This window comes from Gadus morhua, chromosome 12 (assembly GCF_902167405.1).
Source record: "Gadus morhua chromosome 12, gadMor3.0, whole genome shotgun sequence".
Taxonomy (NCBI): Eukaryota; Metazoa; Chordata; class Actinopteri; order Gadiformes; family Gadidae; genus Gadus; species Gadus morhua.
Window position 1 is genome coordinate 4012273 of NC_044059.1, and position 25561 is coordinate 4037833.

General features: G+C 42.4%; 3 protein-coding genes across 5 annotated transcripts in view; all 3 read left to right on the forward strand.

Moving 5' to 3' along the window:
- Positions 1 to 9799, forward strand: part of LOC115555954 (cytochrome P450 2J2) — a 36271-nt gene extending 26472 nt beyond the window's left edge. Inside the window, exon 9 of the mRNA XM_030373017.1 lies at positions 9133 to 9799. Coding sequence (XP_030228877.1) covers positions 9133 to 9335 — 203 coding nt within the window. The 3' untranslated portion in view covers positions 9336 to 9799. The remainder of the gene's footprint in view (positions 1 to 9132) is intronic.
- On the forward strand, positions 2978 to 7707 carry LOC115555961 (uncharacterized). Its single transcript, XM_030373028.1, has 4 exons — positions 2978 to 5190; positions 5289 to 5363; positions 6214 to 6336; positions 7420 to 7707. The coding sequence occupies exons 1-4, from the start codon at positions 4926 to 4928 to the stop codon at positions 7632 to 7634; spliced, it is 678 nt and encodes a 225-aa protein (XP_030228888.1). The 5' UTR covers positions 2978 to 4925; the 3' UTR covers positions 7635 to 7707.
- A 580-nt stretch (positions 9800 to 10379) lies between the features above and the next one.
- Positions 10380 to 25561, forward strand: part of LOC115555958 (cytochrome P450 2J2) — a 37945-nt gene continuing 22763 nt past the window's right edge. Inside the window, exons 1-9 of one of the 3 annotated variants that reach the window (XM_030373027.1) lie at positions 10380 to 10817; positions 14303 to 14465; positions 16467 to 16616; positions 16728 to 16888; positions 17286 to 17462; positions 17606 to 17744; positions 20322 to 20509; positions 20602 to 20743; positions 23289 to 23414. In XM_030373027.1, coding sequence (XP_030228887.1) covers positions 10617 to 10817; positions 14303 to 14465; positions 16467 to 16616; positions 16728 to 16888; positions 17286 to 17462; positions 17606 to 17744; positions 20322 to 20509; positions 20602 to 20743; positions 23289 to 23299 — 1332 coding nt within the window. In that variant the 5' untranslated portion in view covers positions 10380 to 10616 and the 3' untranslated portion in view covers positions 23300 to 23414. Of the gene's footprint in view, positions 10818 to 14302; positions 14466 to 16466; positions 16617 to 16727; positions 16889 to 17285; positions 17463 to 17605; positions 17745 to 20321; positions 20510 to 20601; positions 20744 to 23288; positions 23934 to 25561 lie in introns of those variants that run through there. The other 2 variants (XM_030373026.1, XM_030373025.1) reach the window with 2 other exon arrangements.

Consider the following 25561-nt stretch of genomic DNA (forward strand, 5'->3'; position numbering starts at 1 on the left):
AAAATGGAATAGCTGTACAAATGTCCCACAAACTTAGTTGGGACATAAATATTGCTGCAGTTGTTAGTTTAAACCACTTGAATATTCTTGGCTAACTGGTCAGACCAATGGGTTGCATTTTGTCATTTGATATTGTAGGGAGGCTTGCATGGCAGATGAAGGCTACATGAAGTGGCATAATGCAATGAATAAAACACACTGTCTCAGGTGCAGCCTTGTGGGGTATCCGTACCCAGCTTCCACTCAAAGTTATGGAAAACTTTGAGTGGGAGCTGGGTACGGATACCACATAAGGCTGCACCTGAGACAGTGTGTCAGCTGTATTATTGGTGACTTTGCATGGGAAAAGGTTAGGTATGAATACCTCACAAGGCTGTACCTGAGACACTGTGTGTCTGCTATTTTATCATTAACTTTGAGTGGGAGCTGGGTACGGGTATCTCACCGATAATACAGCTGACACTGTCTCAGGTGCAGCCTTGTGGGGCATCGGTACCCAGCTCCCTCTCAAAGTTACCGATCACTTTGAGTGGGAGCAGAGTATGGATACCCCACAAGGCTGCACCTGAGACAGTGTGTCGCTGTATTATCAGTAACTTGGAGTGGGAGCTGGGTACGGGTATCCCACTGATAATACAGTGGACACACACTGTCTCAGGTGCAGCCTTGTGGAGTATCCGTACCCAGCTCACCCAGCTCCCATTCAAATTTACTGATAATACAACTGACACACACCGTCTCAGGTGCAGCATTGTGGGGTATTCATACCTAACCTGCTTTCACTCATAGTTACTTATAATACAGCTAACGCACACGCTCTCAGGTGCAGCCTTGTGGGGTATCCGTACCCAGCTGCCACTCAAAGCTGCCTCCCTTCTTCTGCCCTCAACATCTTCAGGCTACATCTCATAAGAGCTGTACAGTTTGTATGCTATGACCAGGGGGAGAGTGAGGATATTGAATTATCACTCACCTCTGACTCTAATGATAGCATTGGCATCATGTTGTGGCAACAACTAAAAGCATTGGTAATTAATTCAGGATGCTCACTTCTATGATAGCGATTCAGTGTGAACCCACTGTTTGATCCCTCACAATTTATTTTTGATTTGATTAGAAACATGCAGTCTTTATAATCTGAATTTCTTTTAATGTCTTAGGTTTGCAGTGGAGACACATATTTAAAGAACAGCTCCTCTGTATGCAGCTCCACCATGGTGTCACAAGACACAAAGTTTGCCAAAGAAGCCAAGTTAAGCTTGGTAAACTACACAGACTCGGATGAATCAGCCGTCAGTTCCAACGCTAATGAAGATGTTCCCTCATCCACCATACAGGTATCTTAGTCAGATCACTTTAGTAATTTCAGCAACCCGTCACTAAGCAATGGACACACCCACTTTTCAACCTGCCACCATCTTGATGGAACAGAATTTTGAAGTGCTCATTCACTATTTTATTGTTATTTACTGCAAAAGATTTTGTGTTTTGAAATACATGAATGTGATTTGGCTTGGTCAGGCTTTGGCACCGCAGCATAAATGCCAATCCAATCCATTTTTATTTATATAGCGCATTTCCTACTCAGTGATAACTCAAAGCACTCAAAGCCAAATCAAGCTATTCACTTACATGCAATTAAAAACATGGAATCTACAAATCTAAATCAGGGCATCATAAGATTGTAATTCCATGTGTATTCTGCCTGTTCTTTTGACTGTTTTGGTTCTTTGAAATTGCATTGTTTTAACATTGGAGTGAATGGGCACATTCCATTCTTCCAAGATGGCCATGTTAAAAAGTGGGTATGTCCGTTGCTTAGTGACAGGCCTCTATTGTATCCATTCCACTCTTGATTATGGCAGCTCCCACCTAGCCTCATCAACATTTGATTCTGGCAGAGGATCTGGACCCACATCCGTAGGGTCTCATTTACAAAATTATTTCCTCACGCTCCAATCAAACTGGACTGGATTTGAAAGAAATCGACCTACAGCTAGATTTTATTTTATATGTTTAGGAACGTGAGAAAATACGTTCAGTAAACAAGACCCTATAGACGTGGGTCCAGAACCTCTGCCGGAATCAAATGTCGGAGGGGGTGGCTGGTCAGGCTAGCTGTTGGCAATTGGTTGTATTGTTGCTCAGTTTAGTTAATAAGCAAGCACACTTGCAAGTCGGCTAAATAGCTGCTTTTGCTGTTTGCACTGTAATACCCTGAACATTTAGACCATCTCCAATTATGGTCTTGGAGAGCAACTCACCTTGAGGCTCTCTCTCCAATCCTCCAATCAGCTGCTTGCCAGGTCCTTAATAACCTAAATAAACAGGTATTAGATGACATTTTGAAAGCCTGCACGTAGAGTAACTCTCCATGGCCGTGTGTATTGTTTGTTTAAACTGGTATTTTAATTGTGTTTCTTGAAGAGCAAAGAGAAGATTCCTGTTGGATTTGATCTTTCTGACTCCAGTATGACACATGGAGATGATGTCCGACAATTGATTGTGCCAAGGCTTAGGAGGACCAAAAGCGTCTTTGTAAGTCCCACCAACAAATGTCAGTCATCGTCATGTACTGTAGACATCTTTGTGGTTGACAAAATGTACTTCAGTGGTCAAAGTTATCACTGACGGGTAGTACGCGTATCCTTGAACCCTTTGTGCATCTAAACTGTTTTATTTTATATTTCTTAAAGATGAAAGACAGGATTCCTGATGGATCTGATGAGCTTTATTGCACCAGTACTGATAGTGGGGAAGAATACGTTCCAGCTTCAATTGCAGAAAGTACAGATGATACAGATGGAAGCATGATCTGTGAAATGTCACCATCTATGTCACCATCATCCTTGTCAGACAGGACTCTGAGTAGCAGAAGCAGTGCAACAAATGTCTGTATTCCTGACACCACATGCTCTCCTAGCAGGGAACATGGTGAAAGTGCCTCAGTATCCATTCCTGCTGTCAGAAGAAAGAAGATGGATCTCGGATGTACAACAAGAGACAGTTCTGTCTGTATTGCGGGTCTTCTTTCCTAAAAATCGTGAAGCATTTGGAGCGTAAACACAAAAAGGAGCTGGAGGTAGCAAAAGCACTTAGTTTCCCAAAGGGCTCAAAACAAAGACGCGTGCACTTAGAATGTCTCAGAAACAAAGGTAATTTTGCACATAATGCTGAAGTTTTGAAAACGGGCACAGGAAAACTGGTTGCACGCAAGCAGCCAAGAGAAGAATCCCAAGCACAAGACTACATGCACTGTCTCTACTGTCAAGGGTTATTTATGAAACGTACAATGTGGAGACATTTTCAGATTTGCAAATTCAAACCTGTCGATCCCAAACCGGGAAAAACTAGAGTCCAAGCCCTCTGTGCCTTTGCAGAACCCACACCTGCTGGAGTTTCGGAAGAGCTATGGAAACTGGTGAACAACATGAACCAGGATGCTGTTGCACATGCAGTCAGAAATGACTGGTCAGTGTTTCCCCTACCATTGTTCAGGCCTGGCGGGTTGCCAGGCCAACGAGCACCCCCGCCAGGCCAACAACCGGCCAAAAAAAATAAAATAATTTAACAATTTTAAAAAAATTAAAAAAAAAAATAAATTAAAAAAAAATTAAAGAAAATGCGGTGTTGCGCGTGCGCAGATGATGCCCCATCATAACGGACAATCTGACAGCATTAAGTAATATCATCATTAGCATGGCACCACCAAAAAAACGTAAAAGGGATGAAGGACAAAAAGGTATTTCAAGGTTCTTCCTAAACACGGTGCCAAACGAGAGTACAGGTGGGGAAGAAGGGCGAGTGACAGGTGTGGAGGAACAAGTCAGAGGGGCAGAGGGAGGAGATCATTATCTCCTCCCAACACTTGTCAGTGTTGAATCATTATCAACCTGTGATGGCTAAGCAAGTGTTTTATATGGAAATAACCAACAAATACTCTAGCATCCCGTGAAAAATGTATAACAAATCACACTATCAGCTCTTACCACCGGGCCTAAAAAAAAGTCTAGGGGAAACACTGCTGGTGCATCATGGAGATGGGGAAGCACCTCTACAACAAGCATGGATTTGAAGTTGATAAGCACGAATATATCCGGCAAGTGTTAAGGGAGCTTGGCAGACTTTGCTTACATGGTGGAGAGGTCACAAACATGAAGACGATCAAAGAATATGTCATACCAGCGAACTTCATGCAGACAGTCGATGCAGTGAAACACACAGCACAAGGCAATAAAGGTAATTCCAAATCGCTTCCTCTGAAACTTGGACACAGCCTCAAGAGGATGTCTATGCTCCTGGAGAGTGATGCAATCATTAAAGGAGACAAGGATGGCGCAGAAGAAGCTCGAGCCTTTCGAAATCTGTATGATGCAAAATGGCACGAGCTTGTGTCAGTCACATCTTTGAAGAGCCTCAATGAGTCCAAGTGGAACGCCCCCCAGCTGCTGCCTTTCACAGCAGATGTGCAGAAGTTGCACAATTACCTGGATGAGAAGCAACAGCAGTACCAACATGATTTAGAATCTGAGGCGTCATCGCACAACTGGGCCACCCTGGCAAAGGTGACTCTCGCACAGGTTATCTTATTCAACCGGCGTAGAGAAGGTGAGGTGTCCAAAATGTCCCTTTCTGCATTCACATCAAGAGACACATCAGCACCTCACGAAGACGTCAACCTCGCTCTCTCTGAGCTCGCGAAAAAAAAATCTGCCATCATTTTACCAGAATAGAAATGAGAGGAAAGCGAGGTAGGAAAGTTGCTATCCTCCTAAGCCCAGTGATGTATGAAGCACTCAACATGCTACATCAAAAGAGAAAGGAGTGTGGCGTCCTCAAAGAAAACGCATATGTGTTTGCCAGACCAGGAGTGATGTCGCACTACAGAGGGTCAGATTGCATCCGCCAGTTTGTCCAACTCTGTGATGTCAAGAATCCTCTCACTCACCTCAACAAGACTGAGGAAGCACATGGCTACCTTATCTAAAGTACTAAACCTTCAGGAGACAGAGCTTGACCAGCTGGCGGATTTCATGGGCCACGATATTAGAGTGCATCGGCAGTTCTATCGGTTACCAGAGGGCACCCTTCAACTGGTCAAGATCAGTAAAATTCTGATGGCCATGGAGCAGGGCCGCCTTGCAGACTTTCAAGGCAAGAGCCTTGAGGAGATCAACATTGATCCGACTGGTATGTGGTTTCTGCTTAAATCAACTCTTGCCATTTTGAGCTTTAAATGGGTACAACACCATAACTACAGTATAATGTATTTCATACCACCTGTTTAGAAACAATCCAGTTGGACAAGCATACGGAGTCTGAAGATGACCTTACAGATGAGGTGTATGAACAAGACATGGAAGGTATGTGTTTTGGTGTTACTTAGAACATGAATATCTTAGTGTGGCAGGGTTGCTCCTTACCACACGCCACCTAAGTGGCTTCCTTTGGGGCCCTCCAACACAGGACACGGGTAGATGGTAGTGCAAGATGTTTATTTGAGATTAAGGCAGATTGTATTCGCCGAGCTGATGGTACAAACTGCCATGACTGTGGCTCCTCCTCGAGTGTGTGTGTTGATGGCTGGTTTATCCTGGGTGCCATAATTGCTCTGCACCACCGGTGTGCAGCCCCACCCAGCCAGGGTCCAATCAGTCTGACTCAGGCCAGGTGAGGCTGTAAACCAGCCATCAACAACACACACTCCACATACACCCTCCACACTTAGGTTACAAGCATATCTTGAGTTCTGTATTTTTAAAAATATATCCATCTTTAAAACTTTGTCCCTGATCAGGGTAACTATGTCCTTAAAAAGGCTTAAATGCCTTCAATCATAATCAATAACACTTTTACTTGCATGCAATCCAAAGGTCAATTAAAGGTTCAAAAGATAGTGGCACACATTTCCATCACGGGTAGAGAGACAGCAAACACACAATCATACTGTGATCCAAGCACACCTTATATTTATATACACGTACAACATCAGCCACAATTCACTAAATGTTGCTTGTGTCATCAAAACAAACTAATTGATACATCCTCAACACTCACACAACTCTCATACCAGGTTAAACAGACGGCTGCTATAGCTATAAACAGTATAATATTGTAGATAGAGATTCCACTTTGTGATTCACATATCGGCTGGGATTCTACATGAATTTTGAAGTTTTAATGAGAACTTGTAATCATCTTGTCATTCAATAGTTTCTGATGTCAGTCTGGCACGAAGCATGGAGCAGAAACGAAGTGGGTCTCCACAAGAAAATGAAGGGGAGAGTAATTCCGATGGAGACGACATCCCTGTCCAAAAGAAAAAGTCCAAGACCAGTAAGGATATCCTACTATCCTATACTATATAATGATGAAAACGCTGTTTGTGTGTATATTTGTCCATCCATCTGTCTACATTTTTCTCTTGAGTAACACACCCAATCCATGTGAAATTGTACATGGGGATTGGCATAGGCAGAGGATGACAAGGCTACTTTTCATTGGTAAAGTACAGTGCAGGACAATACAGTAGTGTACAGTAGGGCACAGTATAGTAGCGTACACTAGCGTAAAGTACAATAGCATACAATAAAGTATAGTACACTAGTGTACAGTAGGATAGCAGCATACAGTACATTATAGAGCAGTTGGGTCTGTTTATGTAGAATCCTTTCCAATTGGATGAGACGTTCGAGAGGCATTCTATGACGCACTTTCAGTGAGGATATCATGCACATCCCACATCCACTCCGAATGTAGAACTCTTGACTGATCACAAGCAATCACTGTGCGATAAGCTACATGTGACTGTTAATTTCAGCAACATTTACTTGCACCTTCCAATGTGCGTTACGCGGCAACCATGAATCCTGGGCGCTTTATCCAGAACTATATTTGCTACGTATTCAGACTGTATTTAAACGAAATGAACCTTTTTGAAAACTTTATCTGGTGTTTATTTAATAATTAGTTGTAAAAGGAATTGCTGTATAAAAGCAATATAGCGCTCGTTTTCGTGAGGAGGTCTGTGGATATCCCCATGGCTGTGGTTTGGCCGCAGCCATGGGCGACGGACATCCTCACTCACTCGCGCTATATTGTCTAAGTAACAATAAAGCAATAAAACACGACTTTAATGCTCTCTTGCCTATGGCAGCACAGCAATAGTTTAGCTGTTCAATTGATATTATGTATTGAGTTTAGTTTTGACTAAGAAATGCAGTTCCTAAAACTCACATTAGTGTGGAATTTCAAATAGTGAACATGCGTATGTATGGTAGTTCATCAAAAATACAGTTTTGAATGCCAATCACAAAACGCAGTCGGGACTAAGTTGTATAATGGACTTTATTTGAGCCAGACTTAACAATTACTGTGCATTTATGTCCTAAACTAACTTTTCATTCATTTCTTATTTAGTTTGCAAGCCACAGAAGAAGAGGCCCTGGGAAACTGAGGAGACAAATGCCGTTGAAAAGCACATGAGGAACTTCATTTTGACCTGCAATGTTCCAAGAAAGGAAGACTGTGATAAGTGCCTTAAATCAGAGCCAGAAGCACTAACAAATAGAGACTGGAAGGCACTCAAATTCTACATCAAAAATAGAATTACTGCACTGAAAAGGAAAATGTAAAACATTTCAGTTTTCATCAGGTACAATAGAGAGAAATGGGGGAGAGGGGGACAGGAGATAGAGTGAGGGGGGGGGGGACCATAGAGAGAAGGAAGGAGGGAGGGAGGGAGGGAGGGGACCATAGAGAGAAGGGGAGAGGGAGGGAGAGAGAGAGGGAGAGAGGGGGAGAGAGGGAGTGAGGGGGAGAGGGAGGGAGAGAGACACCATAGGGAGAGGGAGGGACCATAGGGAGGGAGAGAGTGAGGGGGGACCATAGGGATAGAGGGGGATAGAGATTCCTTGTTCAGAATCTTGTCGGGCGGTTCATAGGCCTACTGTATTTGAGTTGACACTCAATAAAGAGCTTTTAAAGTATGTTCAGGGGATCTAATTCTAATTCATGTGTAGAAACCTCATCTATCTATAAATGGCTGTCTGTCTGTGGCTCGTATATCTCTCTGACCATATGTCAGATCGGCCTAAAATTTCGGATATGGCTTGCGCATGGGCCGATGGTGTGCATCCTCAATTGAAAAAAAAAAATTCAAAACCTTTTATGAAATGATTTTACATGCAAGCCCCAAAAGGTGCCAAATAAACACAGAAGTAATGCTACTACGCAACGATTGCGTGCAGGTGTTGTGCTACACGGTGAATACTTAACCGGCTGGCGAAAACATCAACGCATTCCCTTTCAAACAGGAGTTGTAGGCTTTGTGACAGGCTGGCACTGCACTTGACAAAACAGTTACGCTGCGTTCCATTTGTCTCGTGAAGTCGTCGCCCGAGTTGTACTGACGCGAGAACATGACGTCACTTCCTGGGTCGTACTATTATGCAAAAGGTACTGAATAGAGAATCAAATATATATAGCATAGCATACAAACCTGTTCTATAATGCCTGCACCATACATGATCCAAACTTACTATCACCCAACTCTAATTTTATGACCGTAGGTAGGCCATATCACCTTCACGTTTAGACTAGGTCTATGGCGCAGGTGTCAACTGTTGGTCAACCCACAGTCTGTTTGTGGTTGTTTGTCTGAGATTATTGCACCAGATAGTGGTCCTGTCTAGGGATGTCAGAACAGCTGTTCCCCAGAAGAATGATATACCTGAGGAGTGTGTTAAGATGTTCCTCAGAAGAATAGCAAATCCTGAGATGTGTGTTTAGGGTCCCCAGAAGAATAGCTATACCTGAGAAGTTCCCACATAGGAGGTCCTAGTCAGGTCTGAACCCAAGTTATGAATATTGTTAATTTGAAGTGATATTCATGCTCCTCAAGTGCATCTAAACATGCCAGATTTTTTTCAGAGGTGTATGATGTCTAGGAAGGGTGGCTCCCACAATGTAGGTTCCTGTCAGGTTGTACCACAACGTGACAAAGACAAGCCTGTGTGTGTGTGTGTGTGTGTGTGTGTGTGTGTGTGTGTGTGTGTGTGTGTGTGTGTGTGTGTGTGTGTGTGTGTGTGTGTGTGTGTGTGTGTGTGTGTGTGAGTGTGTGTGTCCTCATAGGGAAGCGGGTGTGTCTTGGGGAACAGCTGGCCAGGATGGAGCTGTATCTTTTCCTCACCTCCCTCCTTCAGAGGTTTTCTTTCTCTGCCCCCCCCTGGAGAAAAGCTCAGTCTGGACTACATATTAGGCACCACGCACTGTCCCAAGCCCTTTCGCCTTTGTGCCACAACACGTTGATGACAATATCCAAAGCTGCCCCATAATTATACCACTAGCATAACATCATAGCCAATATGTTATAATCAATTGCATTTGGCCATTCTGAGATTATAACACGATGAGAGCCTGAGAGACTTTTACTAATTGTGTTATAAAAGTCTAATGATTAAATGATGAATATTTTTGCGTGCTAATTTCTATCATTTTAACTCGCATTAATGATATGATTACATTTATTTCATTTGTTATTTACATTTTTGCAGTGTAACATTATGAAAAAGCCAAATAAAGTAACATAATTGACTAGGAAGATAATTACATTTCACCTGAGGTGTGATTCTAGAAATGTGTTATCATGTTGACCCCTTTTAGTAAAATTACCTTCCTTTTATCGATTTTTTTTTTTCTCTCAGAAAGCTCATCCCTTGAATAAACAAACACATCATTTTAAATTGGTGATTGTTTGTTTCGAATGATGTAAAACAATAAAGTAGATACACAAATCATTCACACTTGTTGTGGTCACTTGTGTTACATGTTGCAATTCCGGCTGTTGGAATATTTAACTGGAATGGCTTTTCTTTAACTTTTGATAATTATATGCATAAATCCGCTTTTTTTTTTTAAACAGCTATAATTTCTGTGTTACACAGCATTTTACAAGTGTCTGATGTTCTAGGCCTAGGCATCCAATAAAGGTAAAGCATTAGTTCTGGCTTTAGTATGATTATGTTGGCCGTCAGAACTAGTGGGCAGATAGACAATGAATAATAATGTGGAGAGGATTTTTTTCAAATATATATTTAGCTCTGAAACAGACTTTGAGCCTGTCTATTCAGCAAATTACTTCTGAATCAGGCATACATTACATAATAATAAAAAAGAAATACATAAAGGTAAGATCCTTTGTTGGCCAACACTGTCCAAGCCTTATAGTTCACACTTTCCTCTTTTCCCAAGACTTAGCGTTTAATAGGCTCACTATCTGTATTTTGTGGTGTACAAGTGGATAAGGTACATGCCATGCACGTTATCTACGTTATCACTTCTGTTTGGATCTCATTAAAAGACCCGAACGCTCGACTTTTGACACACAACCACTCACACCCACACAGCTATAATTCAGGAGGCTCTGACATAGCCTTTCACCCGCTCTTCTCCAGACAATTTAGCAGGGCAAGCTCAAATCGCCGGCAGATTGGGCGGAGGCCAGTCTAACTACAAGACGTGCCCAAACTCGGAAACACCTATTTTAACCTTTGTTCTTCTTTCAAGCGGTCGGGCTACAACATTCTCAACCAACACGTCGCTTAAGTGCATAAGCAATGGCGTTGTTCGCTGAAATATTAGCCTTGGAGTGGATGGACACTAGATGTGTATTTATATTCTTCTTGGTGTTCCTGCTCCTTGCTGATTATTTAAAGCACAGAGTCCCGGCTGATTTTCCTCCGGGACCCTGGGCTATCCCTTTCATCGGGGACGTCCACCGAATCAAGCCCAGCCAAATTCATCTGCAGTTCGACAAGGTATGTGTGTTGCACGAATCTGAGGTAAATCTGTTAAACGTAGAGTGCGGTTTTGTGTCCGCAGCAGTGCTTAAACATCAATCGGCAAGTGAAATCGATGTTAAAAGTTTGGTTGTCATGTTATCAGTAACGGTAGTCATGGTATAAGGGTGATTCATTTAGCATGACCAATTTAGCATCTGATCTCGGTCCAACACCTCGAGAATTCCGGTATTACATCGAATTCTGCGACCCACCGAAAAGTGTGACCCCAGAGGGCGCTGTTGCACATTTTCTGCAACATGCACGTTTGCATTATAACAAAAACATAAATAAAACATAAGATCTCCCCTCAACCATGGGTCTTTCTTTTCTTGATGCTAACATTAATTCTAAACAGCTTTTTACACAGTAGCCTATAATAGGAAATGCTCAAAGGTAAATTAGCGTAATTTAACACTGAATGTAGCTTTTGAGGACCGTACTATACGCCCTATCATTGTATGGGTCTGTAAAATGCGAATCAAATCAAAACAAATGTATTTATTAAGAACCTTTAATAAAAAGATAATTGGTTAGAGGGATATCTTACGTTTTATTTATGTTTTTGTCATGCCTGTCTACGCTTCAAGCTCATGCATATTGCAAAAAATATGCAACAGCGCACCCTGCGGTCACACTTTTTGGTGGGTCACAGGATTCGGTTTAACATCGGTCCCTTACTGCCTCTGCACGCCAGATAACAGAATAGGATCACAGTCCCCGCAGATGCATTATCTTTATAAAAGAACAACAACTTTAACAACAAGGATAACAAATATGGAATGTTGAAGAAGAATTTGACAAAGTAATATCCTAACCCTGTAATCCAAAAGGCAGTGGCGATCTTAGCCCTTTGGGGGCTCCAGGCGAACAGTAATTTAGGGGCCCCTGCATCTACCGGTCTATCATAGACCGCGGAACGTGTTTGAACAAGGGGGGGCCACAATCGCAAGAGGGGGTCACCAACATTTTACCAACATTTTAGGTCCTCGTATATCCATGCACGGTATACGAGGACACGCACGTAATGCCATCAGTCACGTCAGCCAGCACAGAACAGCGCAGAATAAAATGCACAAGAAAGGTACCTCGGTGGTCGGTGGTAACGCAACTGAAACTGCTTGCTTGTACCAGTACTAGAGGGAGAGAGAGAGAGAGAGAGAGAGAGAGAGAGAGAGAGAGAGAGAGAGAGAGAGAGAGAGAGAGAGAGAGAATGCGGATGCGGATGCGGATGCACATCACTTTGCCAGGATGATTTTACTTTAAATGTCCAAACAGCCAACACTAATAACCCAAGTCCAAAATATGCCAGCACAGAAGTGCGCAAATTGCCAAAACAGTCAACACAGCACAGAAGGCTAGCCTACATAGATGAATCAATGGTCATGACTTAAGCCCACAACATGCCAGCACATAACTGTGCAGAATAAAATGCTCAATCAGCCAACAATACACAACAAAATCACCACAGTAAGATGTTAACTCAACATAAACTCACTTGTATCAGTACAATGCAGTATAAAAACATTGAACAAAGAAGTGTGCACACGGCGGTGCTAATAAAACCATTGACCTACGCTTAAAACTTCCCAAAGGCCTGCCTGCGTCTGTCATTGGCCTGCACGAACTCCTTAGCGATGGCTGTCATGTCGATGTCCTCCAGAATGTCACGGTGAATATGGCAGTTCATCAAGTCATTCAGTCTTTTTTGTGTCATTGTGGATCGGAGGTATGATTTCAGTCGACGAAGTGTGGAAAACGAACGCTCTACTTCTTTCGCGCGATTTTCAGTGCTGCGCAGTTATAGGTCTACATTTTGCAACATTCATGCATGACGTGTGACGTGAACAATATTGGTTTAGAAATACCATTGATTAAATTATTACAGCATGGGTTGTGTTTAAGTTTGATCTTGTCGACAGGTTTTGAGTTGGAAAAAAAAACTTGCAGGCCAACATTCATTTATTTTTTTAATAATCATTTCAAAAAGTTACCCGGGCCACGGCCCCCCTGGCCCGGCCGGTTCCGCGGTCTATGCGGTCTATTGTACCTTATGTCGCATAATGAGATACTCCATACAAGGGATGAACAAAAGTCACTATCCTTCTTTCATGCAAATGTTAATTATCTATTTACAAATTGAGAATAACATACAAAACAATAAGATTAGTTATGTTGACACATTACACTGACTGTTAACCTTATGTCATCATTTACCTGAGGGTTTCCAGTAGGTCACAGCAGCTATATGCTGTGACCTACTGGAAACCTACTGATAGCTGCTTCCAGCTATCAGTATTTTTCCTACAGTGCTCTTCAGACCTTTTATGGTTGATTAGATGCATTGCAAGGTTATTCCAGTGTTTAAATCCTTCCTCACTCAGTTGTTTTTGTTTTCCAAAAAGGCAACAACAAAAGCAAAAAAACACGGTCTGCACTTTCACTAGACTAACCAAGACCTGTTCACCCTCTCATCATTTTCCCTTACTATGTAATAGTATGCTTTTGTGAATCTGCGGCCCTTGGGCCAGAGTGCTTGGTCATCCACTAGAATATGTGTGCGCCTGCCCAAGACACAGCAGCTTGGGCCAGAGTGCTGGGTCATCCACAAGAATATGTGTCTTGCAGTCATTGTTATCGTTATTGTCATCAATTTCAATAACCGAAGTGGAAGAAGGAGAATGAGCAATATTCACTACCAGTTGTGCATCATCTCCGTCAGTTTGTTGACACACGTCATTAGCATCGCTGCTGGCTGAGCCAGAGCCACTTGGAATGAAAGGAGCAGTAACGTGACAGCAAACGACGTTGACGGCTGCTCTTGATCCGCCGACGGTCCCGCTAACACTGCGGTGGCTGTAAAAAAGCTGGATAGCTTTGGCAGCTTTGAAAGCAAGTCCTGCCTTTGGTCTTTCTTCTTATTTTTTTCTGACCCGCTTTCGTAAGATCGCTTCATGTTTCACTCGATTTATGTCTCACTCGATTTCTCTCTCTCTCTCTTACCGCTTACTGTTTTGAATTTGACATCATTTCTGCATACGCGTGATGAGCGTGATGCGCGTAACATGGAATAGTCCATGTAGTGCGGACTGAAGGGGGGTGCACACGGAAAGATCGTCAAAATATGAGTAATTAGACATCCCGATGCTACTATTGTGAAGAGATTTTTATAAAAATAATAAATATGGGGACGAAATATATGCATTGGGGCATTTTGGGGGCCCCAAAAACCTTCTATGGGGCCTGGGGCTCCAGGCAAATGCCTAGTTTGCCTAATAGTACGGCCCGCCCCTGCCAAAAGGATACCCCGCCGTTTGATCAACGTAGGCTTCGAAATAAGTTTGAAGTCGTAGGCCTACAACAAACTACAAACAAGAATGCAGAATTGAAGATCCATATAATCATGTTAGCAGGGAACCTTTTTTATTCAATAAATCAAATCAAATCTCCAATTTCTGTTTTAGTTTGCTGAGAAATATGGACCCATTTTTAGTCTTCGAATGATGGGTGGAAGGGTCGTGGTTGTCAACGGATACAAGCTTGTGAGGGAAGCCTTGGTCGAGAAAGGCGAAGACTATGTGGATCGCCCAACTGAACCATTGTTTGAAGAGTTGATTGGAAATAAAGGTATTGTGCTTGCATGTCTTTAAAACATCCCCAAATTACACTTATTCAGTAGACACAGTAAACAGGGAGAGACTGGCAACAATCAATGCATAAAATAAAAAAGTAAGCAATTTAAGTGTTGTATGTAATAAGGTGTATATTGGTATCAGAAACACAGTGCATGGTGGTGGTGCCTTGCAACAAAGAGATATAAATTGGAGCCTGATCGATACTGGATTTTAGGTGCCAATATCGATACATCAGCCTTTATTCTATATATATATCATGGTCCTGGTGTTGAACCCCTTAAGATTTGCTACTCACCTTCAAGCAATGCTTCAGGCCACAGTAACATCGTATTAAAACCGTGGGCTAAAGGAACCAATTACCTGTAGTATGGGGAGGAGCTACTGACCTTCACACAGAACAGGTTGTGAAACTATTAGTGTTGGGAGTTGTTACACGGATATACTCTCTAGAGGTTCAACCACCACAGTAGAGGATTCATAAAGAAGTGATTAAATTAATTATCTACACCAGGGATCGGCAACCCTAGGCACGGGGCAACATAATCATTGGCAAGCTTAAAGAAAAAAAAAATATATATATTTATTTATTTTAATTATTATTATTAAAAAAATTCACAGCACAATGCGGCAGCATAATCACTACTACTACCGATTTTTTTTTTTACTGTTTTGGCCATTTCCTCCCAGTGAAAATATGGTTACAGATTAGTTACAGAAAGCAGTGTTCGGAAATGGGATCAAGCAATAGTTTTTAAGCCTATGTTGTGAGTAATAGAGAAGAAAATATTTAAAATATAATTGCAAATGGCCTGTATGCATCACCTTCACATGGTATTGCAAAGATGTACATGTCTTAAAGATATTGATGTGGATGGTTCCAACATTCTCATATATTCTCGTTTTTTACATTTCTCAGAGTGCAAATATGTTTTTGAAGGAGTTTCTGAAAATGGTGTTTTAAGATGGGACATATGTAGTTATAATTTGTAAACCCATGTTGCAAATATATCAACCAAAAAAACATGTAAAATGTTGATGCATGATTTTGGACAATATGGAAATAGTACAATTCCAGGTCTTCTGGAAATGTTTTTGGTCGCTGTGTCATAATTCAGCTTAATATTTAATATATTGTTGCTTAAGGCACACTCATTAATGAGAAAATGTCAAACTGGCACTACATGTTGAAAAGGTTGCTGACCCCTGATCTACACCATTCCCAAAGTTTTCATATCGGCAAACACAAACACCGATAGCGATGTATCTGTGACAGGCCATCCGATATATCGGTCAGGCTGTAAGGCCTAAAAAAAAAAAAAGTTTGGTTCCTGTTAGTTGTCAGTTGAGGTCATGGGTAGGTAGGGAATTTATTTTATTTTTTTATTTTATTTTTTCCAGCGGCAGCGAATGATAGGTAGGTTGTTTTCATTTAAAAACGAGAACATTCGCTCATCCTTGTACAGAATGAAGAGGTGCTGTACCAAAACGTAATTATAGAGGTGCTGTACCAAAACGTAATTACATTAAAACATTTTTTTTTTTTTTTTTATAAAACTCATAAAATAATTTGGGTCGCACATAAATTGACAGGGTCGGTCGGAAACCGGAACCAAACAATTTTTTTTTTTAAGCCTAATCAATAGTCAGACACTCTCATTAAAGTGCTATGTCAAAGTACACAAGTCAGTTGATAAGATGTCTGTAGAAGAGATGATTGTTTTGTAAGCTTTTTGAAGATTGTGAAGAGCTTTACTATTCTATCTACTCTTTATCTGTATGATTATGGGTAAAGATACCAAATTTCTATATCTCTACATTCTAAGAAACCGAGTAGTAGCAAATATATACATGAATGGCTTTTTAACCATCAACCATCAAAGCTTTGTTTGTGGCTGCTCCCTGCTGTTCATAATAACAACAGTACAATAAATAACCGTAACCCTAGAGTTTAAACTATGAAACTAATAAATCCAATTTTTTTTATTTCCAACAGGTTTGGTGAGTTCTAATGGCTACCAATGGAGGCAGCAGAGGAGATTTGCCCTGCACACACTCAGAAACTTTGGTTTGGGTAAAGTTAGTCTGGAACCGTCTATCCAGCAGGAGTGCCAGTACCTGACTGAGGTCTTTGCCCAACAGGAAGGTAGGCTTACTGGAGTGCTTTCATAGAGTATTCAGTATAAGCTCAATACAAAGCAACTTAGGACGCCAGCCAACACCCATCGCTCTTCTAATAAGAATCTCATCGTCTTAGGAGCTCCCTTCGATCCTAAAATGGCACTGACCAAGGCGGTGTCCAATATCATCTGCTGTTTGGTGGTTGGGAAACGCTTTGAGTACACTGAGAAGAAGCATCAGACTATGATTGAGAACATGAATGACCTGTTTTACCTTTCAGAACAAACATGGGCGCAGGTAAGTCCTTACCTATACAAGTCCAGTATTATTATTTGAAGTTATTGAATTTATATACATTTTGACTGTATACTAGCCTATATTGACCTCACCCATGGCCTACAGAATTGATCTTTCCAACAGTACCAGTCAATGAGATGTATATGTGATGCTGGAGATGTTTGTATGCTGTGTTTATTCTATCTTGTGATCATCTTTCAGTTGTCATGATCTGTCATCAGAATTACCAGCATGTTGTCAATTAAGATGGTTACACAGATCATGTAATAGCCACTGGATGATTGACAACAATAGAGTACATATGCTATACCAGAATGGCCGTACATCAAATGGATGGATTGGACGCAGTTTTGAGTCGAAGGTTTCCTGTCTAAGCAGCCCTTTGTGTTCTCTGTAGGTGTTCAACATGTTTCCATGGCTGATGAGACATATGCCCGGACCTCACAAGAAGATATTTTCTTTGACGCGTTCAATTATATCCTTTAGTGAAGAGCAGATCAAAGAGCACAGAGTGGATCATGACCCCTCATCACCCAGAGACTATATCGACTGCTTTCTCACAGAAATGGACAAGGTACGTCTGTACCTGTGGTGGTTAATGTTTCACACAGCTGCCCTGCAGACAGTTTGATTTCCCACTATAAATTAAATGTTACATAAACTATTATTGATATCATTTTGGTGTTTCTCTCCTGTGCGTTCCTGTGTTCTTGGTAGAATGAGGATTCCAAATCGGCATTTGACATCGAGAACCTGTGTGTTTGTACACTGGACCTATTTGCTGCTGGGACTGAAACCACCAGCACCACGCTGCACTGGGGACTGCTATTCATGTCCTACTACCCTGACATACAAAGTAAGGGAGAATCTTTGCGTTGCATTCATTGTGTGACCATTAGGTGACCAGAGTTTGTTGAATTTTAAATGAAAAATGAATCCATGTAATGAGGTTTAGATTGGGTTAGGGGGAATCTCTTTAGGGTCATCAGATGGGAAGCTGCCTTAAAAATCTCTGGAGGTCTCAATAGTTACTCCTGCCATCCCTTGTGTACCCCCTTTCCACTTTACCAATAGCAGTGGGAAGAGCTTTTCAACAAGTGGGTCTGTTAAAAGGGCCAGGGGGCACTTTTTATATCAATTGAATACAATGCGGATGCTGCAGAATAGGTCAGAACACACAGGTGGCCAGTTTAGGCCCCGTCCACACGAAGCCGATTTCATGGCGAAACCGCAAAGGTCTTGTACGGTTCGGCCTTCCGTCCACACGAAGCCGGCGAATCCGCTGACCGAAACCGCAAACTTCTGAAACCACCCTCGGAGGTGGTTTCAAATCTATCCGGTTTCGTTTTGGTTTCGTGTGGACGCCTGAAACCGACTGAAACCGCAAACCATGACGTCATCGCCCCACCCCTCGACCTCCTAGCCAATGGCTCTTAAGCCTGCGGAGTCTCAGAAATCACAACGAAAAAGATGATGGCGGACTACAAGCTTGTAATCGTTCTGCAGCATATCATGTCCCTTGTTGGGTTGCTAAGCCATTATTTATTGAGAATCTAGTTCGCCATCGTAGAAGAGCTGTTTGTTTGTGTTGTTAGTGGTTCGGGGGGCAGCCTTTATGCGCATGCTCGCCTCTTCTTCTTCTGGATTTGTGTACCAGAAGCAGCGCCCCATTATGGGCCTGGAATGTTTACTACAGCGTTTCTACAGATCTATCCGGTTTCGCTTGGCTTCGTCTTTACGGAGATACTTCGAAACCGGATAGATCGAAACCGTAACGGTTTCGCCCGTTTCGGCTTCGTGTGGACGGGGCCTTAGTTCACTTTATCTGAGGTTAAACCAAACCAAACAACCTACACGAAATTTAAAAACTGAAATAAATTAAAAGTCATGAACACACTAATGGAAGATATATAAATATGACATATAATTATGAAGGAAAGATGTTACAATTAATGTATTACTGTGCCCCCGCTTTCAGGTGACTGGGCTGCAGAGCAATGGTCGAATGTCATGTTCAGCTTGTTCATAATGCTCTAATCGGGATTCAAGCTCTCAACCTAAGGTCACCTGTACAAGGCATTATCCCATTGTGCCACTTATAAACCTGAACTGCAGCCTCATTCACATGGTCAAAAGTTAGAGGTAGAGGTAGCTTGGTAGATTGGCTGTGATGATCTTGGTGGTTATGATCCAGGCCTGTGTCCAGGCTTTCTATATTACCGCTGTTCTTCTTGGTTGTCTTGGTATTCTGCTAGCAAAAGGCAGTATTGTAACTTAATCTATACATTTATTCTATTTATTTTTTATTTATTTTTTATCTTAACCAAATGCGCGTTTGACGCAAATTGCGCTTGATCGCGTTTTCAGTTCACTCTGAAAATGGCAGGGAAAAAATGCACAGCAAAACGAAAATATTTGCTAAATGAAAATATAGAGTGGGAGTGGGTTTATATTTCCATTTGAAAGTAATAGTAAGCCGTTCTGCTTATATGCCCTCCGTCATTAGCGCGTTTCAAGGTTTCAAATCTTCAGCGCCACTTCAGCTCACTCCATGCTAACATCGACCAGCAATTTCCAAAAGGGACTGAACTTTACTGTAAATTAATCCCTTTGAAAAGTCAGGCAGAATAGCAGACACAGTTGTTCCAAAACTTTACGAAGCATTAGGAGACCGTAACGCTTGCATCGTATGGGGTTGGCTGCCGCCTTGCATGGTTGACTCTGCCGTCAGTGCTTCAATGATTGTATTAACCGATGTAAGTCAGCTTTGGATAAAAGCGTCTGCTAAATGCCCTAATTGTAATTGTATCCACTGGCTTGGAACAAGCCATACAATGATGGGAAGTTCGTTTATAAATGCCTCATTGACGTTGTCGAAATCTTGTCTCCTCTAAACGACAAACTAAAACAAATGGTATCTGACGTCCAACTGTCCACCACACTGTTGAACACAGGATTTCAGACATTAATAATTGCAGTTGCACTCTGATCTTCAAGCATACAAGTATTTTAGTGTCGCATTGTATGAGTCTTGTGACACACAAAACAAGCCTCAGTTGGCAATATTTGCACGTTCTGTGTCAAACGGTTGTGTCATCAAAGAAGAACTCCTTGATATTATGCCATTAAAAGGCAGAACCTGGGGCATAGATGTGAAGGAAACCACGATGGCTGCATTTGTGAAGCAAATTACAGTAAATCTGTCTGAGTAGAGGTCTGAGGTGTGTGTGTGTGTGTGTGTGTGTGTGTGTGTGTGTGTGTGTGTGTGTGTGTGTGTGTGTGTGTGTGTGTGTGTGTGTGTGTGTGATGTGGCTCTCTGCAGTAACACAGTAAAAAAAATGGCTCTATGACTGGATGGCCACCCCTGTTCTAAACGTTCCAATTAAATAACACTTAAACTGGCAGTGATATGTACTATTCTTTTATCATGCAGAAAAGGTCCAGGCTGAACTAGATACTGTAATTGGCACATCCAGGCAGCCCAGCTGGCCTGACAGAGAGAACACTCCCTATATCAATGCCGTCATACAAGAGACTCAAAGGATGGGAAACATCTTACCGCTCAATCTTATCCGTGTAACTAACAAAGAAACCCACCTTGGAAAGTACACCATCCCAAAGGTAGAAACCCATTCCAAAGTCATTATAAGTCCGAACACACTTTTATTGAAAAGATCTCCTTATTGCCCTTATTACCCTAATTCCTCCAATAGGGTACCATGGTGATGGCCACCCTGAACTCTGTTCTTCATGATGAGTCTATGTGGGAAACGCCCGACTCCTTCAACCCTCAACACTTCCTGGACAAGAACGGCCAGGCTAGAAAGAGAGAGGCCTTCCTGCCCTTTTCAGCTGGTATGTATCTACTCCTATTGTAGCGTTGATGGGTCCGGAAATATGGAAGCATATATGTCGCAAAATTCAAACGGAAATGCAATTTGCAATTGACAATTCATTATGCAATTGAATAATGTAATTTGTAAATACGATTTTGTAAATGTTTTGGAAAACGTATCAGCCAATCGCGTCTGGGCGGGAACTACGTCACTTCCTCAGGCTTGATCATCCACGACCTAGCAGCACTTGGCACTTTCTTTTCTATGCTTAGCATTGTGCCAGGTTTGATTGGGTTAACGTATATAGTAATAACGTGAAAATGGGGGAAAAGACGGTCGCTGAGCTGCTGCAGCTCTAGATGAGCAGCGGGATGCAGGGTCCGAAACAGCGACTAACATGCCTGCACCGGATCGTACCGGAGAAGGGCACGCAAACCGCGTGTGCCACTTTTCTGCTCGTATAGGCTACTTTAGTGAAATAACTAGTCTAGGGGGTGTAGGGGTTGGCTTAGCGCAGTTTTCTTGTAACCGAAAGGTTGCTAGTTCGATCCCCAGCTGAGTGTTAATGTGTCCCTGAGCAAGACACTTAACCCTAACTGCTCCTGACGAGCTGGCTGCCGCCTTGCATGGTTGACTCTGCTGTCGTTGTGTTAGCCGATGTAAGTCACTTTGGATAAAAGCGTCTGCTAAATGCACTAATTATAGTCTGGGGCGTTATCTCCCTTGGACGATCTGTAGGTATGCATTGTTGATCTGAATAAACGTTGTGTCTCAGAGTGATACTGCCTTGCATCACATTGATTCTCGAGCTCGCTGCTTTGCTCAGAGACGATACAGAGCAAGAGACCACCACATCAGGCGACCGAAATGATAGCGATCTGGCTATCATTGATCTGGCTGCCTCCTGCGCTTAGGAAGTTGTGCTTTTTATATAGCGTTCACACCAAAAGATGCATTTGCTGCCCGAACGCGTTGACGCCTGAGTTTTGCGGCGCGTCAAATCAAGTTTTGCGGCGCGTCAAATCAAGTTTTGCGGCGCGTCAAACTTTTGACGCACGTCAAAAGTTGAAATATTTCAACTCGAGCAGCATTTGACGCGCCGCAAAATACGTGAACGTGCCCTTCGCCGCTGCCGGGCACGGGCATGCCGCGCCGCAAATCAGATTTTGACGCGCCGCAAATCAAGTTTTGCTTCCCAGTTTTCTCGGCAGGAAATGCTGCGACAGCAAAGCAGCAACGCGTCTCTACATTCACTTTGAATGGGATCACGACGCGCGTCAACTTTTTGCATCTTTTGGTGTGAACGCAGGGTTAGTACTAGTCTGCAGTTGATGACGTTTGTGTGGAATGGAATCTCATCTTGAAATATTTCCCCCAAAAAACGGTAGGCTATGAGTTTGAATCCCGTATTTATTAAAAAAAAAAAAAACATTTTCCATTTATTTTGGTTTAAAATGGTTCTATGCGACAAGTTTCCTCCAATTAGAATCCAAATACGAATGAGATGGGTATGTTTCTGAAATTGTATTGAAAACAAATCAAAGAGGCATTCGAAAGGACAGCCACGAGTCTTTTCCCGATTTCCAACAGCTGCCGTAGCCACGACAACAAGCAACGTATTCGGCTGATGGTCACCAGTAAACACGGTCACTAGTTGATCTGAAACACCGGTTTGCGTGCCCTTCTCCGGTCTGATCCGGTGCAGGCATGTTAGTCGCTGTTTCGAACCCTGCATCCCGCTGCTCCTCTAGAGCTGCAGCGGCCTCCCGCAAGCAGCTCCGCAACCGTCTTTTCCGCCATTTTCACGTTATTACTATATACGTCAAACCTGGCACACTGCTAGGCATAGAAAAGAAAGTGCCAACTATCAAGTAGGCTACTAGGTCGTGGATGATCTGGTCTGACGAGGAAGTGACGTAGTTCCGCCCAGACGCAATTGACTGATACGTTATGCAAAATCTTTTGCAAAGCGTTTTGCGGATTGAAATGTATTTTGAATTTGGCAACACAGGGAGCGTGGCGAAGTGCATCGCAATCTCGGGGACGCTATAGCTTTTCAATTTGAATAAAGGGACTCAAAAAATTTGAAAAATGTTATTCCATTTTTATTGTTATAACTTGCACATTTTATTGAGGTTTTCATTGTTACTTCTCATATTAAAATGCACTTTGAATAACGTATTTACAAATTACATTATTAAATTGCATAATGAATTGTCAATTGCATAATGTGATGACTTATTGAATTGCAAATTGCATTGCCATTTGAATTTTGCTACATATATGCTTCCATACGGAAAGGGCAAGCAGTAGTGGTGGGGGAAATCATCAATTTTGGCAGGGTGCTTTAAAGTCACTGTGATGTGTGGGTGGTTTTTTTAATGGTGGTAGGAGTTTCCTACAATGTTTGTATCATTTGAATACCTGCTTGTTTTGTCATATTAATCCGCATATTAAGCAGTGTTGATTCGGAATCTTTACAGACCCTTTTATTTTTTCATTTTATTACTGCTGCCACGTTTGTTTGGGTCAATTCTGTTTGTGTGTGTGTGTGTGTGTGTGTGTGTCCTCATAGGGAAGCGGGTGTGTCTTGGGGAACAGCTGGCCAGGATGGAGCTGTATCTTTTCTTCACCTCCCTCCTTCAGAGGTTTTCTTTCTCTGCCCCCCCTGGAGAAACGCTCAGTCTGGACTACATATTAGGCGCCACGCACTGTCCCAAGCCCTTTCGCCTTTGTGCCACACCACGTTGAAGACGATATCCTTCCCTATGATTAAACCTCTAGCATCGTAGCCAATATGTTATAATCAATTGCATGCTGCCATTTTGAGAACACGATGTGAGCCTGAGAGACTTTTACTAATTGTGTTGTAAAAGTCTAATGAATGAATGATGAATATATTTCCGTGCTAATTTCCAGAATGTTAATGCGCGGTGATGATACGCTCACATTTTCTTCAGTAGTTATTTTTACGTTTTTTGCAGTGTAACATTATTAAATAAGCCAAATAAGGTAACAAAATTGACTTGGAAGATGCCGATAATTACATTTAACCTGAAATGTGATTGTAGAAATGTGTTAACAAGTTGACCTTTTTAGTAAAATGACCTTATTCTCATCGATAAAAATTTTTCTCTCCAAAAAGCCTATATATTCCTTAAATAAAAATGTTTTGAATGATGAAACAAAAAATACACACAGATCCGTCACACTTGTTGTCACTTGTTCTTCTTATCTAAACAGTCTGTAACAGACTGTAGACAGTGATTATTAGAGGGTTCAAAAGTAAAAAGTATAGTTTACATGATTAAAGTTTTATTCCGGCGAAAATTGAACCCAGGGTCATTGTGTTGCCAAATGAAACCCATCAAATAAGCCATCAAGAAAACTTCTTCATGGAAAATCGAGTATTAGAGATTGCCCGGCGCAATGTTTGGCTTCCATGTCATTGGCTTGGGGCAGTAAGTTTCGCTTCCAAATCGGCATCTTTGAGCCACTAATATTGCTAAAAAATAGCACCAAACCTACCACCACCGGACTGCCGGCAGTCTGGCCGCCGGCCTGCCATCGAGCTACTCCCGCCGGACTGCAGCCGAAGCTTCAGCGGCAGTCCGGCGGGGGTAGATTGGCGGCTACCGCCACCGGACCGGCGCCGAAGCTGGCAACTGGCAGCCGTCGAAGCCGTCCGGCTGGCAGCTCTGGGGTTGTACCCCGGGAGCTGTACTGCGGCCGAAGCTTTCCGGCTGCTCCGGCGGATGTACTCCAGGAGCTGAACTGCCGCCGAAGCTGGCAGGTCCGGCGGGGGTAGGTCTTGGCGGCAGTCTGGCAGCTCCGGCGCGGGGAGCTCGGTGGCAAGTCCGGCAGCTCAGCTCCCGGAGTACAATCCCTTTCACCTCCATGTCGCGGTTCATGGACTTCAGAGAGTCAAGGCCCAAGCTCCTTTCCCCCAATTCTTCTCAACCATGGCCGAGATATCCCCCACTACGACTCTTTACTTGTTGCGGAAGTACCAGAGACGTCAGACGCAGTCTTTATGATTCATAATGTCATCCGAGGCGCACATAGCTTTTGGCCGTGATATTAGATATAGCCTAATATTATATAAATACCAATATATTATATTATTATTATTATATTATATTATATTGTATAGATAATATAGAGCTCCAGGAGTCCGCAAATGGCAACAATCCCTTCTCCATGCTGTGGTTCAGTCTGACAGCTCATTGGTCAATGGGCAGCAGCTCATTTGCGTTAAAGCTAAAGACACCAGAAACAGCGCATTCTGAAGGGACTGAAACAGAGATGAATAGCGGTAGGCGAGATTTATTTTCCTAAAAGCTATTTCCCGCAAACAGCTTCAAAAGGATGTTTTCTGTAACTCAAATACTATGTTTACTTGTTGGAAAAACACTATAATTTGTCTCCTTGAAAAAGTCAGTTTTACAATTATTACCGGTAAGTCCGTGTTTACAAGAAGTCCACACAAGTCGATTACCGAATGCGCCGGAGTTCAGTTCAAGGAGGAAAGTTTTGGAATTTATAATTTGCATAATTTATATTTATAAATAATATATAGCAAGTGTTGACACGTAAATGAAAGGACTTGCATTTACGATCAAGCATGGCACGTTGTTTACAGAAGACACTGCACACGTGATTGACGCATTGAGTCAAGAGAGAGAGATGGTTCGTGTTTGTGTTTTCCCTGGCTGTGGAAAAAAAAAGAAACACCCCAGAAACTTTCCATAGCCATTGCGGTAAAATGACCGATCTCTTAGACCAGTGGCTTAATGTTTTGAATACGGACATTGAGATGCCAGTCGAGATGCTGGTG